Genomic DNA, 23,536 nt, shown 5'->3' with positions numbered 1-23,536 from the left:
TGCATTGAAAACAGCCTTGATTGATGGTTTTTCTGCACCATCTACTCGACAGAATTGTGAGCTGGATGAAAGGGATTTTTTTCAGTAACCTTAGGTCCTTCTTAGAAAAAGGTCTTGGGTCTTCTGGCTCTGAAAGAGACAATCCTTCCGATATGTCCACCATTGCTTACTCGAAAGTACAAGACCGTTTCTTTCAGACATCTATGGGGGTTTGAGTTCAAAGCATTGCATATGTCAGCAGCAACATTTGTCAAAGGCTTTTAAAAGATTTAAAATGTAATGATTGTAAATTGACCCTAACATCAGACTGTCTCTCTTCCTGACATATTCTCACATCTTTCAATGTTCCTGCTGACGAGTCAGGTCAGTTCCCATTACCATCTGAGGAAATGGTATCTGCCATGGTTCAGTTAGTTAGTTATTATTGTTTTTAGGGTGCGTCGACATCTTAGGTCATTTTGCACCGCATCATTCCATTCGTAAAGATTCATTTTGGGAGGATCACGTTATAAACCTTAACCTGAAGGTATCTGGATATTTATTTCCTCGGAATATAAAATAACAGGTGAGAAAGGTGTGTGCGTGATTACAAATTGTGTAACGAGGTTAGATTTCATTCAGCAGACCAATAGTTTTCAGAAATTTTATTACCCGACTAAGACGTTCAGGGTCGTCACGAGGCATGTCGTTTAGTCCTCCAACAAGGTTCATCCTGTATCGCAATACCCGATATAGGTCACATTCCGTCAGGATATGTCTCACACTGATTATAGTCACATTCCTCACACTGAGGCGGGATTTTCTCTTCTGTGAATAGATAGGAGTGAGTCATGGCGCAGTGCCCTATCCTCAGTCGTGTGATGACTACCTCCCCTCTCCGAGTATTCCTGAGTTTGTTCCTCGCTTGGGAACACCAGCGTTCTTTCCACTGATTTAGAACGATTCTCTTCCACGCTACCTGGAGATCACCTGCAGGTACTGGCAGTGTATTGGGTTCTATATCGGATAGAGCCTCTTTCGCCGCTCTGTCTGCCTTTTCGTTTCCGCGTATTCCCATATGCCCTGGTATCCACATGAAACTGATTTTCGCACCCCTCATTTGGAGGGAGTGGAGGGCAACATGAATTTCGTTTGCAATGGGATGCGACGGAGAGAAACGGAGTATGGTCTGCAGAGAGCTCATTGAGTCAGTGCAGATGACATAAGGTGTGTCATTTTGATGGATTCCCTGAAGGGCCATCCACAGAGCAATCAATTCAGCCGTGAAAATACCGCACAGAGGGCTGAGCTTCCGCTTGATGACACCGTGGTGATTTTAGACCACGGCACATGCACACGCCGAATCAGTTTTCGACCCGTCCGTGTACACGGGAAATAACTCTGGGTTGAGGGCTAAGAATTCGTTAAAGAGCTGCTTGAACTCGGCGGCCGAGGTGGAACTCTTGAGACGTCTGTGGAGTTGCGCATCGCATAACGGTCTCGTCTTCTCCCATGGAGGTAGTCTAGAAGTAGTAAGCGGGGAATAGTACGGGAACGTTGAACGGACATTCGTCTAAGAAGTTTCTTAGCCGTACGCTTACCCTAGTACCCCAGCTAGGTTATCTCCGAGCTTATGATTCACCCGTGCAGTCCGATATCTTGCACAGTCCGTCAGGATATGTCGCACTGTTAGTGGACAATCGCAATTTAAGCATTGGGGCTGTATTCTCTCTTCGGTGAAGCGGTATGAATATGTTAATAAGCAGTGGCCAATTCTTAAGCGTGCTAAAACCACTTCCTCCCGGCGGACATTTCTGATAGAGGTCTGCCACGCAGTTATTACGGGCTTAATTTCCCGAAGTTTGTTATTTTGAATTTCAAGCCATTGGGTCTTCCAATTTTGTCTTATTATATCCCTCATGGCATTTCCTAAATCTTCCGCTGGCATTAATCGAAAATCGGTATCCGGAGACCTGAGTGCATCTTTGGCTGCAAAATATGCCTTCTCATTTATTCTCGTCTATTTCAATTAGTTCAGCTTTTTTGTCGTCTATTTCAATTAGTTTAGCTTTTTCGCCGTTTATTTCAATTAGGTTAGCTTTCTATCTTGTCTTTCAATTAGTTTAGATTTTTGTACCCAATCATGTCTGATAATTCCTCTGTGGCGCGCAAGAGATTGCCTCATCTGTCAACCTTTGAGAGGGAAGCTCTATTGGAGCTTACCATTAAGTATAGGTCTCTGGTGGAGAACAAGAAGACGGATGCTTGTTCTTCCAAGGAGAAAATGCTATGGTGGCAATTGATTGAAGGGGAGTTTAACTCCTTGCCTGACACCACGTTTAGGTCATGGCAAAATCTTAAAAAATAGTGGGAGAATGTAAAGCATTCTGCCATGAAGGCCAGCAGCCTCAACAAAAGTCACAACCTTGCCACTGGCGGAGGGGGTCCACGGAGAGAAGTCGGTAACGATTTCCTGGAAAAAGTGGACACACTAATGCCACATATAAATTTGAGGCTCGGCAGTGAGTTTGACTCAGATGGCTACGTATCAAAAGGAAAGGGGAATAGCGGTGCGTCGTTCGCCATTCAAGAAGATGCCGATTCAATTAAGTTAACATTTTCAATATACCTACCAGCCATTTATAAATGCATGATATGGAATCCATCTAAGCTTGTAGAATACATATGAACATAAATGAGTACATGAATGTAGCAAGAGAAATTATCCACCAAATCAATAATTGCATACTTAATTTCCATGATTGAATTTGGTTTTAAATAAGCTACCATTTATTAATGGCTGTCAATAGTTCCAATTTGTCATTCCTAAAATTTAGATATTTAAATTCCTGTCACTTGAACATAAATTTAGTAGAATTCGATGGAATAGAATGGAAGTAATAGATCTACGTAAAGAAAAAGTTTCAAATTTCTTAATATGGAACTCCTTCATTATAGGAAGAAATAAGATAAAACTCTTAGTGAATTCCAGGGATTCATTCATGGAACTTGCGAGTATTTCCCTATCTTTAATTCAAATTTCACTTCATTTCCAGCCTCCATTCCAAGTGCCAGCAAACGACGGAAGACAGAGACACCGAGGGAGGCAGTGAAAAAATATATTGGCATTCGGTGCGAGGAGGAGTTGGGCCAAGCTAAAGACCTACACCAATTGAAAATGTCTAATGAGAGGGAGTTCCATAGGAGGAGGATGGAACATATGGAAGAACTCCATGTCCTATCATTGGAGGAGAAGAAACTGCAAATAATGTTATTAAGAAAAAAAGTAGAAAAATAATTACAATAAATGTCATGATTTTTATACTGATTTTCTTTATTTAAATTCATCATAGTGAAGTAGGTACCTAATTAAAATGCCTGGCTATTAATGCACGCCTGGCAGCTGCACATAGAGCGTAGTCAGGTTCACGGTAATCCGGTACATCGTCAATGAAAAGCTGATCCGGATCATTCAAGTCCATGTACCTTGCAGCAATATTATGTAGAACTACAGTTGCAGTGATCATAGTTGTGACTGTTAGTTAGTTATTGTTGTTTTTAGGGTGCGTCGACATCTTAGGTCATTTTGCACCGCATCATTCCATTCGTAAAAATTCATTTTGGGAGGATCACGTCATAAACCTGAACCTAAAGGAATCTGGATATTTATTTCCTCGGAATATAAAATAATAGGTGAGAAAGGTGTGTGCGTGAATATAAATTGTGTAACGAGGTTAGATTTCATTCAGCAGACCAATAGTTTTCAGAAATTTTATTACCCGACTAAGACGTTCAGGGTCGTCACGAAGCATGTCGTTTAGTCCTCCAACAAGGTTCATCCTATATCGCAATACCCGATATATTTCACATTCCGTCAGGATATGTCTCACACTGATTATAGAGCCACATTCCTCACAATGAGGCGGGATTTTCTCTTCTGTGAATAGATAGGAATGAGTCATGGCGCAGTGCCCTATCCTCAGTCGTGTGATGACTACCTCCCCTCTCCGAGTATTCCTGACCAAAGAGGCCCACTCTGACACGTCAGGTTTCACGTTACGGAGTTTGTTCCTCGTTTGGGTACACCAGCGTTCTTTCCACTGATTTAAAACGATTCTCTTCCACGCTACCTGGAGATCACCTGCAGGTACTGTCAGTGTATTGCATTCTATATCGGATAGAGCCTCTTTCGCCGCTCTGTCTGCCTTTTTGTTCCCGCGTATTCCCATATGCCCTGGTATCAACATTAAACTGATTTTCGCACCCCTCATTTGGAGGGAGTGGAGGGCAACATGAATTTCGTTTGCATTGGGATGCGACGGAGAGAAACGGAGTATGGTCTGCAGAGAGCTCATTGAGTCAGTGCAGATGACATAAGGTGTGTCATTTTGATGGATACCCTGAAGGGCCATCCACAGAGCAATCAATTCAGCCGTGACAATACCGCACAGAAGGCTGAGCTTCCGCTTGATGACACCGTGGTGATTTGAGACCACGGCACATACACACGCCGAATCAGTTTTCGACCCGTCCGTGTACACGGGAAATAACTCTGGGTTGAGGGCTAAGAATTTGTTGAAGAGCTGCGTGAACTCGGCGGCCGAGGTGGAACTCTTGAGACGTCTGTGGAGTTGCGTATCGCGTAACGGTCTCGTCTTATCCCATGGAGGTAGTCTAGAAGTAACAGCGGGGAATATTACGGGAACGTTGAACGGACATTCGTCTAAAAAGTTTCTCAGCCGTACGCTTACTGGTGTGGTGGCTTTCCGTCGTCGGTTAAATATTTCTAAAAATCTTGGTTTGAAAATGACATTATGCGCTGGGTGATTTCTCGTCGCTAAAATTTTTGCAGCGTAGTTGCACATTAGAAACTTCCGTCGCGTTTCGAGAGGTGGTTCTCCAGCTTCAGCACACAAACTCAGAATGGGTGACGTCCTGAAGGCCCCAGGTGCCAAGCGCAGGCCAGCATGGTGTACGGTTGATAGTGGTTTCAGGTAGGAGTCACGTCCAGACGAATAGACTATGTACCCGTAATCTAATCTGGAGCGTACTAGTGCTCGATACAATAAAATTATTGAGGAGCGATCCGCTCCCCAAGTCGTTCCAGTTAAAAACCGTAAAATATTTAAAATCTTCAGACATCTCTCCCGTAAGTCTTTTGTGTGTTCACGCCAGTTTAGCCGTCGGTCAAATATCATCCCCAATAAGCGAAATGACTCAACGAAAGGGAACACAGCATTGCCCAGGCGAAGATTTGGTGGGAAATTATTCCCACGCAAACGGTGGAAATGCAGGCACTTAGTTTTCTCCGCAGAGAATCGAAATCCGTTTCGCTTGGACCACACGTTCAGTCTGTTGAAAGTAATTTGCAACTGCCGTCCTGCTGTTGCAACTCTAGACGAACGGCAAAATATCGCCAAGTCGTCTACAAATAGAGATCCCATCACTGGTTCCTGAATACAGTCGACTACGTCGTCAATAGCAATGGCGAAGAGAGTCACGCTTAATACTGAGCCCTGGGGTATGCCATTGTCAAGTGAATAAAATTGTGAGAGATGCCTTCCTGTTCGTACCTTAAAAACTCGGTCGGTTAAAAAGTTTTGAATAAAATTCGGTCAGTTCCCCCTAAAACCCCACGCATGAAGCCTGTCTAAAATTCTCCTCCGCCAGACTGTCATACGCCTTTTCTAGGTCGAAAAAGACTGCTACGACATGCTGTCGAAGGAGGAAGGCTTCCTGAATAATCTTTTCTGCACGGACGAGGTGATCTAATGTGGATCTACCTCGGCGGAAGCCACATTGAATGTTTGAGAGAAGATTTTGCCTTTCCAGCCACCACATGAGTCTCCGATTTATCATTTATGCAGCCATGACTTTACATAGGCAGCTTGTGAGGGAAATGGGTCTGTGATTATTCGGGTCAGCTTTTTCTTTTCCTTGTTTAGGGATAGGTACCACTATTGACTCCCGCCATGACGATAGAAAATCCCTATTAACCCTAAGTTGGTTTAAAGTGAGCAGAACTTCGTCCAATGCCTTTTCCGGAATATTACGGAGGAATGCATTGTGTACCTCGTCCAACCCTGGCGAGGTGTTCCTGGTGTCTTCGATGGCAGAAGTGAGTTCCCACAGGGTGAACGAGTCATTGTACGGAGCATCTGTATCTCCTTCTAAGAAAGAAAGGCGAGAGGCTTCATATTGACGTTTACGGTGGAGAAAGGAGCCGTGAAAGTTATCATCGCCGCTTGTGTTGGCTAAGACCTGCCCAAAAGCTTCCGAAATGGCGGGCCCTGTTGTCAATAAATTGCCGTCAATTTTCAAGTAGGACACGTTGTTAGGCTGTCCCGAAGCTAAAATTGATTTGACCTTGCACCATACCTGCGCATGTGGCGTTTTGTAGTTAACACTTGCAATAAATTCCATCCATGAGATCCTTTTTGCCTCTTTCACCACACGACGAGCTTTGGATCGCAGGCGGCGGAAAGAGGCCAAGTTTGTTGCTGTGCGGTATTTATTAAATATTCGAAGAGCCTTCTTACGAATACTAATAGCTCAGGCACATTCATCGTTCCACCATGGTACCCGTGGTCGTTTTGCCTTACCTCGAGATCGCGGTACACTAACATTTGCAGCTTCTATGATGGCCGATTATTATCGTGCAAGTATTTAAAACATTCTTTAAAATTGTCCCAGTCGGCTTTACGGGGAAGCCAAGTAACCCGTCGATTACAATTATCATTTACACCATGGTCTTTTGTAATTAAAAGCGGGAAGTGATCGCTCCCACATAGGTCGTCGTGCACGGCCATGCTAGTCTTCGTTATAAGACTGCTTGATAAGATACAAAGGTCTATGGAGGAGTACTCACCATTAAAACTGTTAAAACGTGTCTTTTCCTCGCTGTTCACTAAAATAAGGTTAGAATCTATAATAAAATTAGATAAAATTCTTCCTAGCCGGTTTTGCTGGGTCCTTGTGCTACCTCACAAGGCGTCATGCGCGTTAAAATCTCCAAGCAAGATAAAGGGCTTTAAGGTTCTCCAAATTGCATCGCGTGACCGACGCACCCTCCGGTAAGTAAACGTTGCATAACGTTATAGTCTCCGGAGCATGGATTGTCACCGCTACTGCTCGAAATGGAGTGGTCATTTGCAATTGGGAGGTGTAAAGGGTCTCCCGAATAGCAATTACCACTCCACCTTGGGCTCTTTGACCACTAGTGTCGTCGTGTCTAAAGACATTAAAACCCTTTAAAATTCCTTTATCTGTAGCTTTAAAATGCGTCTCTTGGAGACAAACACAACTAGGGTTAAAATCACGAATTAAAATGGTAAGCTCCTCCCTGTACCGGTAAAAACCATTACAGTTCCACTGTATGATAAAAGCCATTAAAATAGGAAATAAGTTAAATAAATGAACAAAAACTGGGTCACTAGGCTAGAGGGAGACTCAACGCTTAAAGCGTCTCTTCTCCTTAGTCTTCGCCCGGTTTATCTCTGACTCCGAGACATCGTCTTCATCCATGGATTCTGGTAGGCTATGTATAGCCTTTCCAGATGGACCGGGGGACTGGGACTTCCCACGCTTGTTTTGCGTGGTCCCGGTGGTGCCTGAGTTGGGGTTCCTCTTCGAAGAATCCAACACGGCGCCATTTTTTTCTGTCAGAATATTCTTTGTTACCGGTTTAGTAGCCTTATCCGGTTTGGCTTGGTTGTTGCTGTTGTCCGGTGCTTTGTTCTCTTTCACGTTCTTTTTGTTTCCTTGGCTTACATTGTTATTATTATTATTAACTGAGGTGTCTACTACTGCAGCGTACGATCTTGAAAATGTAGGTGCCATTAATGTTCTGAATTTTTTGCGGGCTTCAAAATAGGGCAACTTCTCCACAGTCTTGATTTCCATGATTTTCTTCTCTTCCATCATTTTGGGACAATCATGGGCGTACACTGGGTGTGTACCCTCGCAATTGACGCAGGATGGATCTGAGGTGCAGGAATCACCGTCATGTTTATCTTTGCCACAGCGTGAGCAGGTGGCCTTGCCCTGGCATCTTGTAGCGATGTGACCGAAATGCTGGCATTGAAAGCATCGCATAAGACTGGGGATGAATGGTCGGACTGACACAGATTCGTAGCCCACATATACCTTTTCGGGAAGTGTGTCGCGTGAGAATGATAGGATTACAGATGTGCTATTTATCAGCTCGCCGTTCCTTTTAATTTTTAATCGGCGACAGTCTATTACGCCTTGTGGGGCCATCTCCGTCTTAATTTCATCATCGGACACGTAGAGGAGGTCATAGTTGCTGATTACACCCCGGCAAGTGTTAAGGGTGCGGTGCACTTGAACCTTGGCAGGGATATTATTAAATTTCTCTAATGCGAGTAATTTTTCGCTTTTTTCTTCGTTTGTTGTCTGTATTAGAAGCGTTCCGTCTCTTAATTTGTTGGCGGATTTTAGGTCACCAGTCACCGTTGCTGAAAGGAGTCTGCGTATTAAGAAAAGAGACACCTTAGTAAGAGTCTCCCCTTCGTTTACACATTTCATCACAAGAAACCTGCGGCAAGCGGAAGTTATATTTACTCCCCCGCCCGTTTCCAGACGGGATCTTTTGGTCGGAGGAAGATTGATAGTCTCCATGAATGCGTAAAGAAAAATTCATCCCCTGGGCTCCCCACCCACCACGGAGCCACATATTCGGGACGCCACGCCGAGATCCGGTGTGGTCGCCAGGGCTACCCAAGGGATATAGGAACCTTCGATAGGGGTCTATTTTGGGTTAGAACCTCCAGCGCGGGGGACCTCCGAACCCACACGCCTTCGGCCGCCCTACGGAGACCCCCATATCTCCAGCACTAACCCGTCCTGGCGTACGCTCGGAAGGAGCCGCCAAGCTCCCCAGCCGCCAGGAGCCGATTGACCGAGCTGGGCTCTTCTCGGCCGCCCGTTTTGCGGGGAATCCAGGGCCGAAGTGGGGTATTGAACTCCGGCCCATACCGGGTTTCCGACGCCCAGTTGGGTGCCGGAGAACTCACCCACCAGGATCCCTTTCTCCCCCATGTACGGGTCTCCACGCACGGCAAACACGTGGGTGAATCTGGACGCCAGATGTTACGACTACTCAGAGAAGCAGAGTCACATGCTGTCTGGACACTATCCGAGCGAGCGACGGGGTTTTTTAACGAGGTTGTCTCCTCGGTGGGCTCGGGTCCGTGGGGTCGCGGCTTCCCATAGGAAGAGATCACCCTCTTCCCCCCGTGCGGGGTCTTAGCATTAATTGAAGTGAAAATGTAGTAGTCAATGGTGGATTTTCTCAGTAATGCACGACACGTTTCTCTTTGATGCAGAAAAATGGTCGGGATAGCAGAAGGAGAGAGGCGGATGTGGAGTGGGCCTCATTTAATTTAAATCGGAGGCTGAAAGTGGGCTCCAATGGTGATATTTCCCAGCCAGATAATGGTAGTTCCACGGAGGAGCTAAGAGAGAAGATTTTGAAGCTAGAGAGGGAATTGGCAGTGGAGAAGAGGCGTCGGATTTCCGCGGAAAGGCGCTTGAAGGAACAAGCCGCTTTGTCGGAGTAGTAGTAGTAGTGTTTATTTTATAGGGTGCGTCGGCGGCTAAGGCCATTTTGCACCACTCACTGACGCCATTGCGTCTTCCAATTTTGTCTAATCATACCCCTCATGGCATTGATAAAGGGGATTAGGCCCGTTCTGAAATTAACGTGTCAATAATTTACAAGAGTATCATTTATATTTTATTGAAAAGTCGAGTTGAGTGTAGGAATGCTATCAGTCGGGAAATGTTTTCGGGAGTGTCTCCTAGTACCTCAGCTAGGTTGACTCCGAGGTTGTGATTCACCCGTGCAGTACGATATCTTGCACAGTCCGTCAGGATATGTCGCACAGTTAGTGGACAATCGCAATTTAAGCATTGGGGCTGTATTCTCTCTTCGGTGAAGAGGTATGAATGGGTTAATAAGCAGTGACCAATTCTTAAGCGTGTTAAAACCACTTCCTCCCTGCGGACATTTCTTATAGAGGTCTGCCACGCAGTTATTACGGACTTTATTTCCCGAAGTTTGTTATTTTGGATTTCGAGCCATTGCGTCTTCCAATTTTGTCTAATCATACCCCTCATGGCATTCCCTAAATCTTCCGCTGGCATTAACTGAAAATCTGTATCCGGAGACCTGAGCGCATCTTTGGCTGCAGAGTCTGCTTTCTCATTCCCTGGTATGCCCACATGTCCAGGGACCCAAGCGAAGCTTATAGTGGTCCCTTTTTTACTCAGGGATAACAGAGTGCTTTGTATGTCCTGAACAATGGGGTGACAAGGAGAATAAAGAGATATGGATTGGAGAGCACTGTAAGAATCTGTACAGATCATAAATGACGCAACACTGTTTTTAATGGATCGGAGAGCAATCCTAATGGCAGTGAGCTCAGCCGTAAAAATGGAACAGTACGGATGCAATTTTGCCTTAAGGACTCCATGATATGGGGATACCACAGCGCACCCACAGGCGGTATCCGATTTCGAACCGTCAGTGTACACGAACGTAGATTCGGAGTTTTCGGCGCGGAATTCCTTGAAAAGTTGTTGGTATTCTCCCGGCATAGTAGTAGATTTAGAGCAGCGAGTAAGATCAAGTCTCAAAGCTGGCCGGGGAATTAACCACGGCGGCACGTTGCTGTACCCAGTGGGGTACGTGGCGGGCAAGGTAAAATTGCGTTCTGCGATTAGGTTTCTGAAGCGAACACTTAGAGGTTTAGTGGATCTTGTCTTTCGGTTAAAAAGGTCTAAAAGCAGTGGGTGAGAAATAATGTTAAAACAGGGGTGGTTCGGCGCGGATAAAATTTTTGTGGCATAATTGCACATCAACGTCTCTCTGCGATTGACTAGGGGAGGCTCTCCTGCATCGGCGTAAATGCTCAAGACAGGGGAGGTCCTGAAGGCACCGGTTGCTAAACGCAGTCCCGTATTATGAACCGTCGAGAGCGGTTTCATGTAGGTCTCACGGGCGGATGAGTACACAATCGATCCGTAGTCTAGCCTTGAACGTACTAATGCTCGATACAGCATAAGCATTGAGGTACGATCCGCGCCCCATGTCGAATGTGACAGAAACCGTAAAATGTTCAGAACTTTGAAGCATTTGTCTCTTAGAGCTCGGAAATGTTCGCGCCAATTCAGGCGCCGGTCCAATGTCATACCCAGAAATCGGGCGTTCTCAACGTAAGGAAGCTCATTACCATTGAGATATAGGGACGGTGGGGCTTGTACACCCCGTCCTCGGTAAAAGTGAATGCATTTCGTTTTCTCAGTAGAGAAACGGAATCCATTCCTCTGAGACCAAACGGAGAGCTTATTCAGAGTCAGCTGGATCAGCCTAGAGGCATTCGTTAATTTTGATGACCTGCAGAAAATAGCGAGGTCATCAACAAACAAGGAGCCCATAACTGGGGAGCGGATACACTCGCTCACATCGTTTATCGCAATGGCAAATAGGGTCACGCTCAGTACGGACCCCTGGGGTACTCCATTTTCTTGTGGATATAAGGTAGATAGATATTCACCTATTCTAACTTTAAAAACTCGGGCATACAGAAAATTTTTAATGAAAATAGGTAGATTTCCTTTAAACCCCCATTTATCAAGTGTCTTCAGAATTTTGTACCGCCAAACACGGTCATACGCTTTCTCTAAGTCGAAGAACACGCCAATTACGTTTTGCCGCAAGAGAAATGCTTCCTGAATGAAACTGTCAGTCCTGACGAGATGGTCGGAGGTTGACCTACCCCGTCGAAAGCCGCACTGGATATCCGAAAGAAGGTTCCGCCGCTCCAACCACCAAACGAGACGACGGTTGACCATTCTTTCCATCACCTTGCATACGCAGCTGGTGAGAGATATCGGTCTATAGTTGTTTGGGTCCGATCCATCTTTTCCTTGTTTAAGGATGGGTACGACTATTGACTCCCTCCAAGGGTCTGGAAAACTACCCTCTGACCAAATTTGGTTAAGGGATCGCAGCATATGGGGGAGTGCTTCTTTGGGAAGATTTCTTAGAAAAGCGTTATGCACCTTATCTATTCCTGGTGAGCCGTCACGGGATTCGAGGATGGCGGAGGTCAACTCCCACAGAGAAAAGGGGTCGTTGTAAACCTCGCCAGAGTCTCTCGGGTTAAAGGTAAGAGGTATCGTCTCATTCTGCTCTTTCAGTGTTCTAAATGGTTCGTCGTAGCTGCCGTTACGACTCGTCTCCGAGAGTCGACGTCCAAAGCACTCGCTTATTTCGGGAGGTGTCGTCAGAACTCGGTCAGTCTCCTTCAGGGATGAAATTGCAGGGTTGTGGTTAGAGCCAGAGATGCTTTTAATCTTCCTCCAGATGTTGGATATGGGAGTCCTGTGGTTTATAGAACACACAAACTCCTCCCATGAAGCTTTCTTGGCCTCCTTAACCACTTGCCGAGCTTTCGCTCTGAGGCGCCGGAAGGCGGTGAGATTTGTCGCCGTAGGATATTTGCTAAAGATTCGGAGTGCCCTCTTTCGCACCTGTATAGCTTTTGCGCACTCCTCGTTCCACCAAGGAACTGTGGGCCTGTGAGATTTGCATTTAGAACGGGGTACGGTGGAATTTGCGGCTTCTAGAATGTTATCTGTGAGTACTTTTATGTTCCCCACACCATTCACATTGTCGTCATGGTTAAAATAAAAATTTCTTTTAAAAAGAGACCAATTGGCCTTGCGGACAACCCAATTGCTTGGTTGAGTCGGACGGTGGATAAAACCGCCACCTTTAGTAATTAAAATAGGGTAGTGGTCGCTACCGCATAAATCTTTATGTACGGACCACTCAAGCCTACGCATTAGGCCACCTGTCGAAATACTTAAGTCGATACACGAGAAGGTACCGTTGAAGCTGTTGAATCGAGTTTTTTCACCGGTGTTTAGTAAAAACAAGTTAAGGTCATTGATAAAATTTGTGACTATGTGTCCCCTTTGATTGCACTGAGTTCTTGTGCTACCCCATAGGGTGTCGTGTGCGTTGAAGTCACCCATTAAAACATAGGGCCGAGGTAACTGACGAACGAGGGATTCTAAATTAACTCGACTCACAGGTGCACCTTCCGGCAGATATACGTTGCAGAGAGTAATTGCCTCGGGTGCGTGTACTGTCACTGCAATTGCCTGCAGCGGAGTGTCCAATTGCACTCGTGAGGTGTATAGGGCCTCCCGAATAGCAATTGCCACTCCACCCTGGGCTCGCTGACCACTGGTGTCGTCAAGTCTAAAAAATTTAAAACCTTTTAAAACGGTCTTGTCTGTCAGCTTAAAATGCGTCTCTTGCAGGCATATGCAGGCGGGGTTATAGTCTCTAATTAAAACAACCAGCTCCTCCTTGTGCCTATAAAAACCATTCATATTCCATTGTAGAATAAAATTCATGGTTTAAATTGTTAAAATAAATAAATAAATAGGTTAAAATCTGGAAATGTACGTATGTACACAGTGAGCGGAGGATCAACGTTTTAACCGCTGTTTCCTCTGCTTTATCCTGGCCTGGAACACTTCTGTGTCCGAGACACAGAGGTCTTCTTCCATGGCATCATATTGTGCATCTTTAGAGGATGTGGGTGGGGGTGTTTTATCCCGCTTATTCCCAGCATCCTCAGAAGTAGATTTTGGGTTTTTCTTAGGGGAAACCGCCTTAGAATGACTTTTCCTGTCTGTGACTTTATTAATTTGCTTTTCTGTTTTTTTTTGTTCTCGTATGGGCATCTTCGTGCTCTCAATGCGAAAATCATTATAAGTCTGAGTAGAGATGGTACATGTAGTTTTTTTAGTGGTGGTTGCGACTATTTGCGAATACGATTTTGAAAATGTTGGGGCCATCTGTGACCGGTATTTCATTCGTGCCTCGGAATAGGGGATTCTTTCCAGGGTCTTTATTTCCATTATCCTCCTTTCATCTTTCATGACGGGACAATCTCGGGAGTACGATGGATGCGTGCCCTCGCAGTTGACGCAGAAAGGCTCCGATGAACATTTCTCACCGTCATGCTTGTCCTTGCCACAGCGCGGGCAGGTGTTCTTGCCCTCACATCGCGGTGCGATGTGGCCGAATTTTTGGCATTGAAAGCAACGCATCGGGTTGGGAAAGAAAGGTCTCACAGGTACCGATTCATAGCCTAGGTAGACTTTGCTCGGGATTTTATCCAAACCGAACGTGAGGATTACCGAGGTAGTATTAATCACTTCACCGTTACGCTTTGTTGTAAGTCGTCGACAATCAATGACACCCTGGGAAGCCATCTCCTTCTTAATTTCGTCTGGTTCGACATATAGTAGGTCGTAGTGGCTGATCACACCCCTAGATGTATTTAGAGTACGGTGGATCTCGACATTGATTGGTATATCGTGCAACTTATCTACTTTTAACAATTTTTCGGCTTGTACGTTATTGGCTGTTTCGATTAGTAGGGAACCATCTCTTAGTTTCTTTACTGAGTTTGGCTCTCCTGGAATGATGGCTTGAAGTGCTTTTTTAATGAAGAAGGGAGAAACCTTTTTCAAATTTTCGCCGTCCTTGGAGCATTTCAATGACAGAAACCGTTTTGCTCTTTCGAATAACTGTTCTCCTCCGCCCGTGTCCGGGCGGGATCTCTTTGGTGGAGGAAGAATTTCAGACTCCATACTACGTTATATTTCATCCCCTGGGCTCCCCACCCACCACGGAGCCACACATTCGGGACGCCACACCGAGATTCGGTGTGGTCGCCAGGGCTACCCAAGGGACATAGGAACCTTCGAAAGGGGGTCTCTTTCGGGTTAGAACCTCCAGCGCGGGGGCCCTCCGAACCCACACGCCTTCAGCCGCCCTACGGAGACCCCCATATCTCCAGCACTAACCCGTCCTGGCGTACGCTCGGAAGGAGCCGCCAAGCTCCCCAGCCGCCAGGAGCCGATTGACCGAGCTGGGCTCTTCTCGGCCGCCCGTTTTGCGGGGAATCCAGGGCCGAAGTGGGGTGTTGAACTCCGGCCCATACCGGGTATCCGACGCCCAGCTGGGTGCCGGAGAACTCACCCACCAGGATCCCCTTCTCCCCCACGTACGGGTCTCCACGCACGGCAAACACGTGGGTGATTCTGGACGCCAGATCTTACGGCTACTCAGAGCAGCAGAGTCACATGCTGTCTGGACACTATCCGAGCGAGCGACGGGGTTTTTTTACGAGCTTGTCTCCTCGGTGGGCTCGGGTCCGTGTGGGCGCGACTCCCCAAAGGAAGAGATAACTCTCCTCCCCCCGTGCGGGGCCGCTTTGTCGGAGGTGACGAAGAGGTTGGAGTTAGTTAGTTAGTTAGTTAGTTAGTTAGTTAGTTGTTGTTTTTAGGGTGCGTCGACATCTTAGGTCATTTTGCACCGCATCATTCCATTCGTAAAAATTCATTTTGGGAGGATCACGTCATAAACCTGAACCTGAAGGAATCTGGATATTTATTTCCTCGGAATATAAAATAATAGGTGAGAAAGGTGTGTGCATGAATATAAATTGTGTAACGGGGTTAGATTTCATTCAGCAGACCAATAGTGTTCAGAAATTTTATTACCCGACTAAGACGTTCAGGGTCGTCACGAAGCATGTCGTTTAGTCCTCCAACAAGGTTCATCCTATGTCACCGAATTCCCACGTCCGTGTCCTCGAAGGTACCGGGGTGTTTCCTCAATACTTTCAGTTGTGATTGTATCAGTCGTGTAATTAAGATGCCATTTAGGTTACAATTCTTTGAGAACCTTAAAGACGTCCCCTTCACCCTATGCGATGCCACTTCCCCACACCCACTTCTGTTTCTGCTGCTCCACACGCTTACAGACAGAATATTTCAAAAATTCTCATTCAGCGTCAGTTTATTCGACAAGCAGGTACGACACGAGTTAGTCCTCAGCCGCTGAAATGGCCAAGCAGGATTATACCGCCGAGGAAATTGAACGTGAGGTACGAACGCTTTCATTTTATGCGTTCTTTTCATATGCACAATTCCTCTTAACTACGGAATAAGTAATTATTGACGCCTTATTTCAGATACGCGCCGTTCAACTGTACGATTGGGACTCGGATTTCTCCGACTCTGATTGTGTGTCCTCCGACGATTGGCGTTGCTCAACGCCTACTGAATCAGGAAGGGATTTTCCTGACGGCTTCTGGTCCCCTGCCTTACACGAGTCTGCAGACAGCTCTGCTGACACTATAATAGTCAACACGGGCGAAAGCTACAACGGGATAGTGGATATAAGTGCCGACAGTCAAGCAAGTCTCTTGATCTCGTAGCAGCTATTAATTCCCGTTTCCAGCGGCTATTGTACCTGCGAGCTGTGTACTAAGTGCTCTACTAAAATTATGTGCGAAACTTTGAAAAACATTTTCAATCCGAACGTGAAAGAGAGATGCACATACATTGATCTCCCGACCTCTGCATGTGATGAATGTGTTGTGTGTGATTATTGTGTCAACAACGTCTTCCAAAAGACAGTTTTAAATTACCGCGACATTATGCAGTGAGCAAGGATAATTGCTAAGTGACAGTTTTCAAGAATGGGTTTATTAAAATTGCTTTAGATTTTTTTTCTGCTTTAAGAAATGGTAACGGGCAAGAAGAACTTTTTATTTGCATCGCCTCACCGGCGACTGCTGGTTTTACTACCGTCTAGCAATTTGTAGATGAAAGGACTCATGAGTCTGTCTATCATTGTGTCCAGACTTTTTTTGTCAGTGAGATTCTTTATTTTTATCGTATGTATCACATTATGAATGGTGAGGTGTTTCAGACAAGTTAGTCATTATTTACACTTTGAAGAGTATTAATGGTATACCTATATTGTGATGTGTGCAAGCGAATTGATGCTTGTAATGTAACTCTTAAGTCTCCTAATCCCGTCGCAGCTATCAATTCCCGTTTCCAGCGGCTATTGTATCTGCAAGCTGTGTACTAAGTGCTCTAATAAAATTATGTTCGAAACTTTGAAAAAACATTTTCAATCCGAACGTGAAAGAGAGATGCACATACATTGATCTCCCGACCTCTGCATGTGATGAATGTGTTGTGTGTGATAATTGTGTCAACAACGTCTTCCGCGAGATAGTTTTAAATTACCGCGACATTATGTAGTGAGCAAGGATAATTGCTAAGTGACAGTTTTCAAGAATGGGTTTATTTACATTGCTTTAGATTTTTTCTGCTTTACGAAATGGCAACGTGCAAGAAGAACTTTTTATTGGCATCGCTTCACCGGCGACTGCTGGTTTCACTACCATCTAGCAATTTGTAATTGAAAGGACTCATGAGTCTGCAGTACAAAGTAAGCACTCTTTCCTAGTTCGTGAGTTTTCATTGGAGGAACACCTGAAAGATTCATTGTAATTACTTAAGCATACATTTGTGCCTTGTGTTTCCAGAATTTAGCAAATGACGACGTAGATTGGCTTGAGTTCAAAAGGTATCGAATCGTTCTTTCAATATCAACAATTTTAATTGAGGTTATAGCCCGGCGCTATCAGAATTCTTACTAATGCATAATATGTGACCTATCACAGATTCAATTAAATAAAGACTGAGACTTCAGCTAACTTTAAAAGCGTGATGAGGTTTTTCTTTCCTCCTTTTCAACGGAGATCTATATTACGAGACGTACTCTGTCTTTAATTCCACTATCCTCTCGAAAAACTAAACTTTCATTGCCTATTTATTATTGATGAACCTTTTGATATAAAACCTCTAATAGATTAATACCGGAGGAACCTCGATTCTGAAGCACCTGGTTTCTCATACCACAGTGTCCTCACCTACCTGTACCAAATGGTGTTTCCGGTTACCATCCGCGAGGCCCACGTTCGAGACATCTACGAGCCAAAATTTTTTAGCCTCTTAATTAATTCTAATAATGCATGCGGCAACATGGGAAGGCGGTGACGTCGCGGAGCATAAAGGGAAACTGGGCTGCGTGTGGCATTTACCTAATGAGCACCATCAGTGTGACGTAGGGGATGGCAAAGATGACGTAAGGACCGCCAAAAATAAGTGAAAGGATGTCCAAGTGAACTAGTGGACCCAACTGCCCCAATGCCATCGGTCATTCACCTGGGGAGGGGACCCAAACTGTCGGAAGGTCAATGACCCGAGGGAGGGGGAGAGAGGGGAGGGGAAATTGGACCCAACTGCCCCGACTAATAATTATGGGATTACCCAGTACAGTTTAAATACTTAAAAAGCTAAAGACTTCCAACAGAAATCTTACTTCGCTAATACCGAATTCTTTTTTATGTCATTTCTTTAACTCATTATTGTTGTTATTGTCATATATGTTTCTTGTGGTTGAAAAAAATGAAAATACTTTAAACAAAAAAACATATACATAAATTGTTCAAAACCAAAAAAATGATAAAATTGACAAAATATGTACAAAAATATAATAAAATTGAACAAAATGCAAAATTATGCACCAAAAAAATGATATAACTGTGAAAATCAAAGAAAAAATGTTTAAATTGGAATGTTATGTTTTGGGCCAATCAGGGCCACCGGCTTCCGACGCCGTTTAAATTTAGTCTTCTTAATTTTAGAGTGCTTTTGCACGCGCTAACTAGAAGCCTGTCTTTCTAATTCTCCTTCACTAACAATGGAAAGGTTACACTGGTCCCTTTACACTTGTATCGCCATTTTGCCCTGATTACGCACTCTGCGTAAATCATCGCCGCTGAAGAGGTGGTATATATACTCCACCGGCAGCTGGACCATCCGCGGGTATATAAGCCCGTCGATTTTGAGGTGGAGGAGGAGGAGGGAAAGCAGTGTGGAGGAGGAAGGAAGCTGATTGACACCCTCGTCGGTCTTTCTTCCTTTGAGGAGGAAGCCTAAGGGAGCGAAGCCGATTGACATCCTCGTAGGTCATTCTTCCCTGATGGTTTAGACGTTTCGTCCCCTGCCCAAGGGTGCCTTGGGAAAGAAGTCGATTGACATCCTCGTCGGTCATTCTTCCCTATGGGCTTAGACACCCCTACTTCGGTCGGATGCCCCGGACAACGCCGCAGCCGGAAGCCGCCCGCAGAACCAGACGATCGGAGCTGAGACGGAGCACGTGGCCGGTGACCACTGACACCGCCATCCTGCCTGCGGCTCGTGGACCCGCCGCTAACGCCGGAACCCCCGCCAGAGCTGTCGTGGATCCCCGGAGATCCCCAGAGAGTCCGTTCCGGACCGATCCAGGCCAAGCCCCGCGGAAGCAGTAGCCGTGCCGCGGACCTCGCCACCCCCCTTTGTACTCAATCTTGTAGGGGAAAGTACCCAATAAACGCACCCCCGGGTGTTTTAAACTTAACCTCGACTAGTCTTTCCTTCCACCATGATTAAGCGATCCCGTGGGCCGGGGTGGGTCTCCCTCCCACCTCCGGATGTCGCTGAAGCTGCGACATGTTTATTTTCATTCATTTTCAATTTTGGTAGGTAATTTACCAATAAATATAGAAGAATCTATTTCTATAAATACACATTTTCCATCAATCTCCTCCATTGGTACCCCTAGAAGACAACACTCAGCAAAACGGTGTTGTAAGTATCGTGGCAAACCTTCTGCTCTTCTTGGAGTGATACACCTTCATGAGAGCCACACCGCACAGTGGGCGGAAATCGAAATAAGCTAGCCAAAACCCCAATTTTTCACTATTTTTTTTCATCCAAAGTTGCGTAGTGTTGTTCTAGAATGTCTATGCACCCAAATACGTTAACTTTTTAAAATTTATTTATGCTCTTTATACGTGTAATATCCCTCGAAAAGTGATTAAAAAACGCAAAATCCAAATCTACGTTTTTTTTTCAAAAAGGCTCTGTTTGTTGCCCTGGTGTGTAAACAAAACATAAATATTGTTCTATTGTCGAATATAAAATAATAATATATATTTTTTAGATACTATTACGCTATTCATCGTAGAAAACAACACTTTCAGAATGACCATAGTATAATAATTAAAAATTACCTGTTTTTTGTTTAAATTTTAATTAAATCAGAGATAAACTTACTTATCTCCGCGGAGATATTTTCATTAACAGTTACAGTGATGTTTATACTATGTAACGGAATGATAAAATCCTGCGCATACTTGCAACTTTTCCACTTTTGTTGAAAAATGTAAAATAACGCACGGCGCGTAGCGGAGCGGCGTCGCAGCGCTCGGGACAGAGGGTGTTCTGATTGTCTAGTTCTAGGATTGCAATCACACTGGCCGTTTACTTCGCATTTTTCACATATTCCCTTTCATCCTTTTTGGGCTATTCCCAGCTGTGTTTTAATCCTTTCCTAGAAATCCGCAGTGTTCATACTTTGTCCGCGGTTCACCCAGACGGCAATAAATACCCTTATCACTGTCCCTTGCCATCTTTTGTCTACAGCGGCAACTGGTTCCTGCGTGCCAAAGCTTTTAGGGGCACGTGCAAGGAGTATTGGTCATAAAATGCCTTTTCCTAAAATTAATTCCTCAATATTGGTTACAAGTGGAGGAAGACCGTTGACGCCTTTTGAGAGAGCAAGTGACAGGTCCAAAAGAAGAAAAAATGAAGAATGTGAGAAGCAGCACTAAGAAAAAGGAATTATGTGTGGCAAATTCAATGCAGTTACGTGTCACAGAAGATGATGCTGCAGAAAAAACTGCTAAATTAGCAACAAAAATTGCACCAACTAGGGCCAAGAGCATACTTGACAAATGGAGAAGTAAAGAAATAGCCCCAACAGAATTATCGGGGGAAGAGGCTGTTTCCCTTATTGTAACGGGCCATCTGACAAAGACGCAGTATACATTAATTCGTGAAACGGCGAGAAAATATGGCCACAAAATATACCCAAGTTACGAGCAAATCAGTTTGGCAAAAAGTTCACCATATCCTAAGGGATATCTATTTCTGAGGAAAAATGTGAAGTTAACTAGCAGTCTCTATTAAGTCACACAGCCTCTAGGATAATATCTTCACTTATTTTTTTAAAGACTGCCCCAACAACCAATCCTAATATGTAAATGGGGTTTTAACAGAAGTTCTGGCCATTCCCAGTACAAGCAAACATGTGAGAATCCTAAAGTAAGATACGAAAGCTTGTTCGCGACCTCCCTTGTACCACTACACTTGTTAAACACTACATCAGGTAAGCACATTTAGAAATAGTAGTATTAGCACCACGCAACGTTCCCATTCTGAAACGTAAATAATAGTTTTTTGATACAGGTAAATCTTTATGGTCTAATCCTCGCCCATCATCGACCAGATTTTGTAGACCAATAAGAATTCAATGGACCCGAGTAACGAGAGAGGTTTCTGTGGAAGAAGAAAGGTATATAAATGAGCAGATTAAGAATCTTTGACCAATTCAGATCGTCAGTATTTTGGTGACTTTCAAATTATTGCTTCGTGATTGATGGAAAGATATGGCATACAAAGCAAATGATAATAACAAGTTTTTATCAATTATTTACTCTTCAACTCATACCTAAATTCTTTCATTGCTTGGTTTGTTAGGTATGCGATGCATTGGCAGAAACGAGCAGCATGAAACGCTATCTGTTAGCTGCAAATACATTAGGCTGTATTTACTAAATATTGTTGTTCCACGGCCAAAATTTATTTCAACATTTATTCGTGGTTCTATATGCCACCTACTGTGCATTAAGTTTTGATTCACGGTGCGGCAGTTATTAAGGACGCAATTATTCGTATTGGCCAGCTTTCCGAGGAGGCCTTAGAAGCAGATGAAGATATTCGACGATTAAGAGAGCATCACTCACGAAAAATATCCAGACTAGCGACTAATCACGACCTTTTTCGCGGAATACTTCTTACATGCGACCCATATATTTCATCTAATCCAAAATTTGGTAAAAATACAAATAATATTACTGGCCAAGTCAGAAAACTTCTTTTGACGAAGAAATTGATTCAGATGCTGAAGAGAAAGATTTTGGATCAGATCTGGATTTTGACTTTTCATGCGCTAACTTGCTGTTTTTATCGTTAATATTATATTTATTTCATACACAAAAATAAAAACTCAAATATGATAATGCGTTTAATAACTTTAAGCCTCCCCATTCTCTATAAATATAAAAAAGATCATCCTCGAATATTTAAGAGTTTACTAAATTGTTTTCATTAGAAAGTTATTTAACTGCTAATTCGTGTTGCAAATAGAAGACTTATGAAGAAAATATCAAAATATTACACTAATGGAAAAATATTAGGGGTAAATTTCCAAAAATTAGACCAACCCATCGGATGACGCAAAAACGGCCTCTCCGCCATTTTGATTTAGAGCATCTTCTTGTAGAGATAGTCCTAAAAACACTAAAATTTGATTCCTCGGATCAAAAACATCTAGAATCACCACAAATTAGCCAAAAATTCTTCCACAGAGGTTTTGGCCACAATTTTTCGACTTCCGCCCACTGTACGCCGGTTTCCCCATCATACAATATATTTCTTATCTTGGCTAGTCTGCCATTCCTTCAAGTAGAGAAGTGGCCACCAAAAACTGAAGAGAGAAGCAAAGTTGAAACATTCAGGAATACGAGATGCTCAATTCATGCATGGCCACACCCAAGAACCCTACATACACAAAAATTCACCATTCACGCCATTGTTGCTACGAATTTCGACATTCTTTTTTTAAACAGTTGACAATTTTCAACGCTCGCTGTACGCTGAACGGTCGACCACGTTGACGAGATCGCCAAGAACGGTATTGTTTTTCGGGTAATCGCTGTTGTCTCGCAAATGGAAAATATGTTCGCATACGTGAAGTATCTAAAGGACGATATACGATCTATTGTTCATACCTCGAAAATTCTCAATTTCGCTCCGATTTCCACAAAAGATTTCAGCAAGCAGAAAGTATATATGACTTTCTGGAGTGCGAATGAGGAAGAAAGGATAAAGAAGGGACAAACCGGCGAAATCAAGGAGAATTATTATAAATCACAAATCCTTCTAATGGCAGGTAAGTGCAATGTATTACGTTTTGCTCTCTTTGTGAAGGTACACGTATTCCCTGCAATGTGTCATAAACAGCACCCTTAGTTCACTCTCAGCGCTACAAATTAACTGTACCCGCCAAGAAATAAATTCCAATGTATTACAATGTTTCAATATTAATAGTCTATTCCATGAAGTTGAGCGTTAAATATTTTATTGTACTATGGATACAATGGAAGAGCTAAGGAATATAATCGCTGCTAATAAGATTCCAGTGGCGAAATTAAGAAATTTAAGTGATGAAGAGGGTGATTCTGAAGATGAGCAACTGTTAAAAAAAGAAAGGGAACCGCATGGCGCAGGTGAGGAATTGCAGCATGCACGTTAGTGTCCCTATTATTTGTCGCAATAAAAGAAATATTTGGCATCTTCGAAACAATCTTAATCCGCAACCTCATATCATTATAGAACCCATAGCCCATTTGATATCATTCACAATTAAATAACGGCGAAATTATGATCTAAATCCACCAATACAGGCGTTGCA

General features: G+C 44.0%; 1 protein-coding gene across 1 annotated transcript; it reads left to right on the top strand.

The window, feature by feature from the left end:
• The first annotated feature begins 1,960 nt into the window (after positions 1-1,960).
• LOC124164438 lies at positions 1,961-9,560 on the top strand. Its single transcript, XM_046541763.1, has 3 exons — positions 1,961-2,346; positions 2,962-3,265; positions 9,327-9,560. Exons 1-3 carry the CDS (start codon positions 2,123-2,125, stop codon positions 9,558-9,560), a joined length of 762 nt encoding a protein of 253 aa, XP_046397719.1. The 5' UTR covers positions 1,961-2,122.
• Positions 9,561-23,536: the final 13,976 nt, after the last annotated feature.

This window comes from Ischnura elegans, chromosome 8, assembly GCF_921293095.1.
Source record: "Ischnura elegans chromosome 8, ioIscEleg1.1, whole genome shotgun sequence".
Lineage (NCBI taxonomy): Eukaryota > Metazoa > Arthropoda > Insecta > Odonata > Coenagrionidae > Ischnura > Ischnura elegans.
This window is presented reverse-complemented; position numbering and strand designations above follow the sequence as displayed.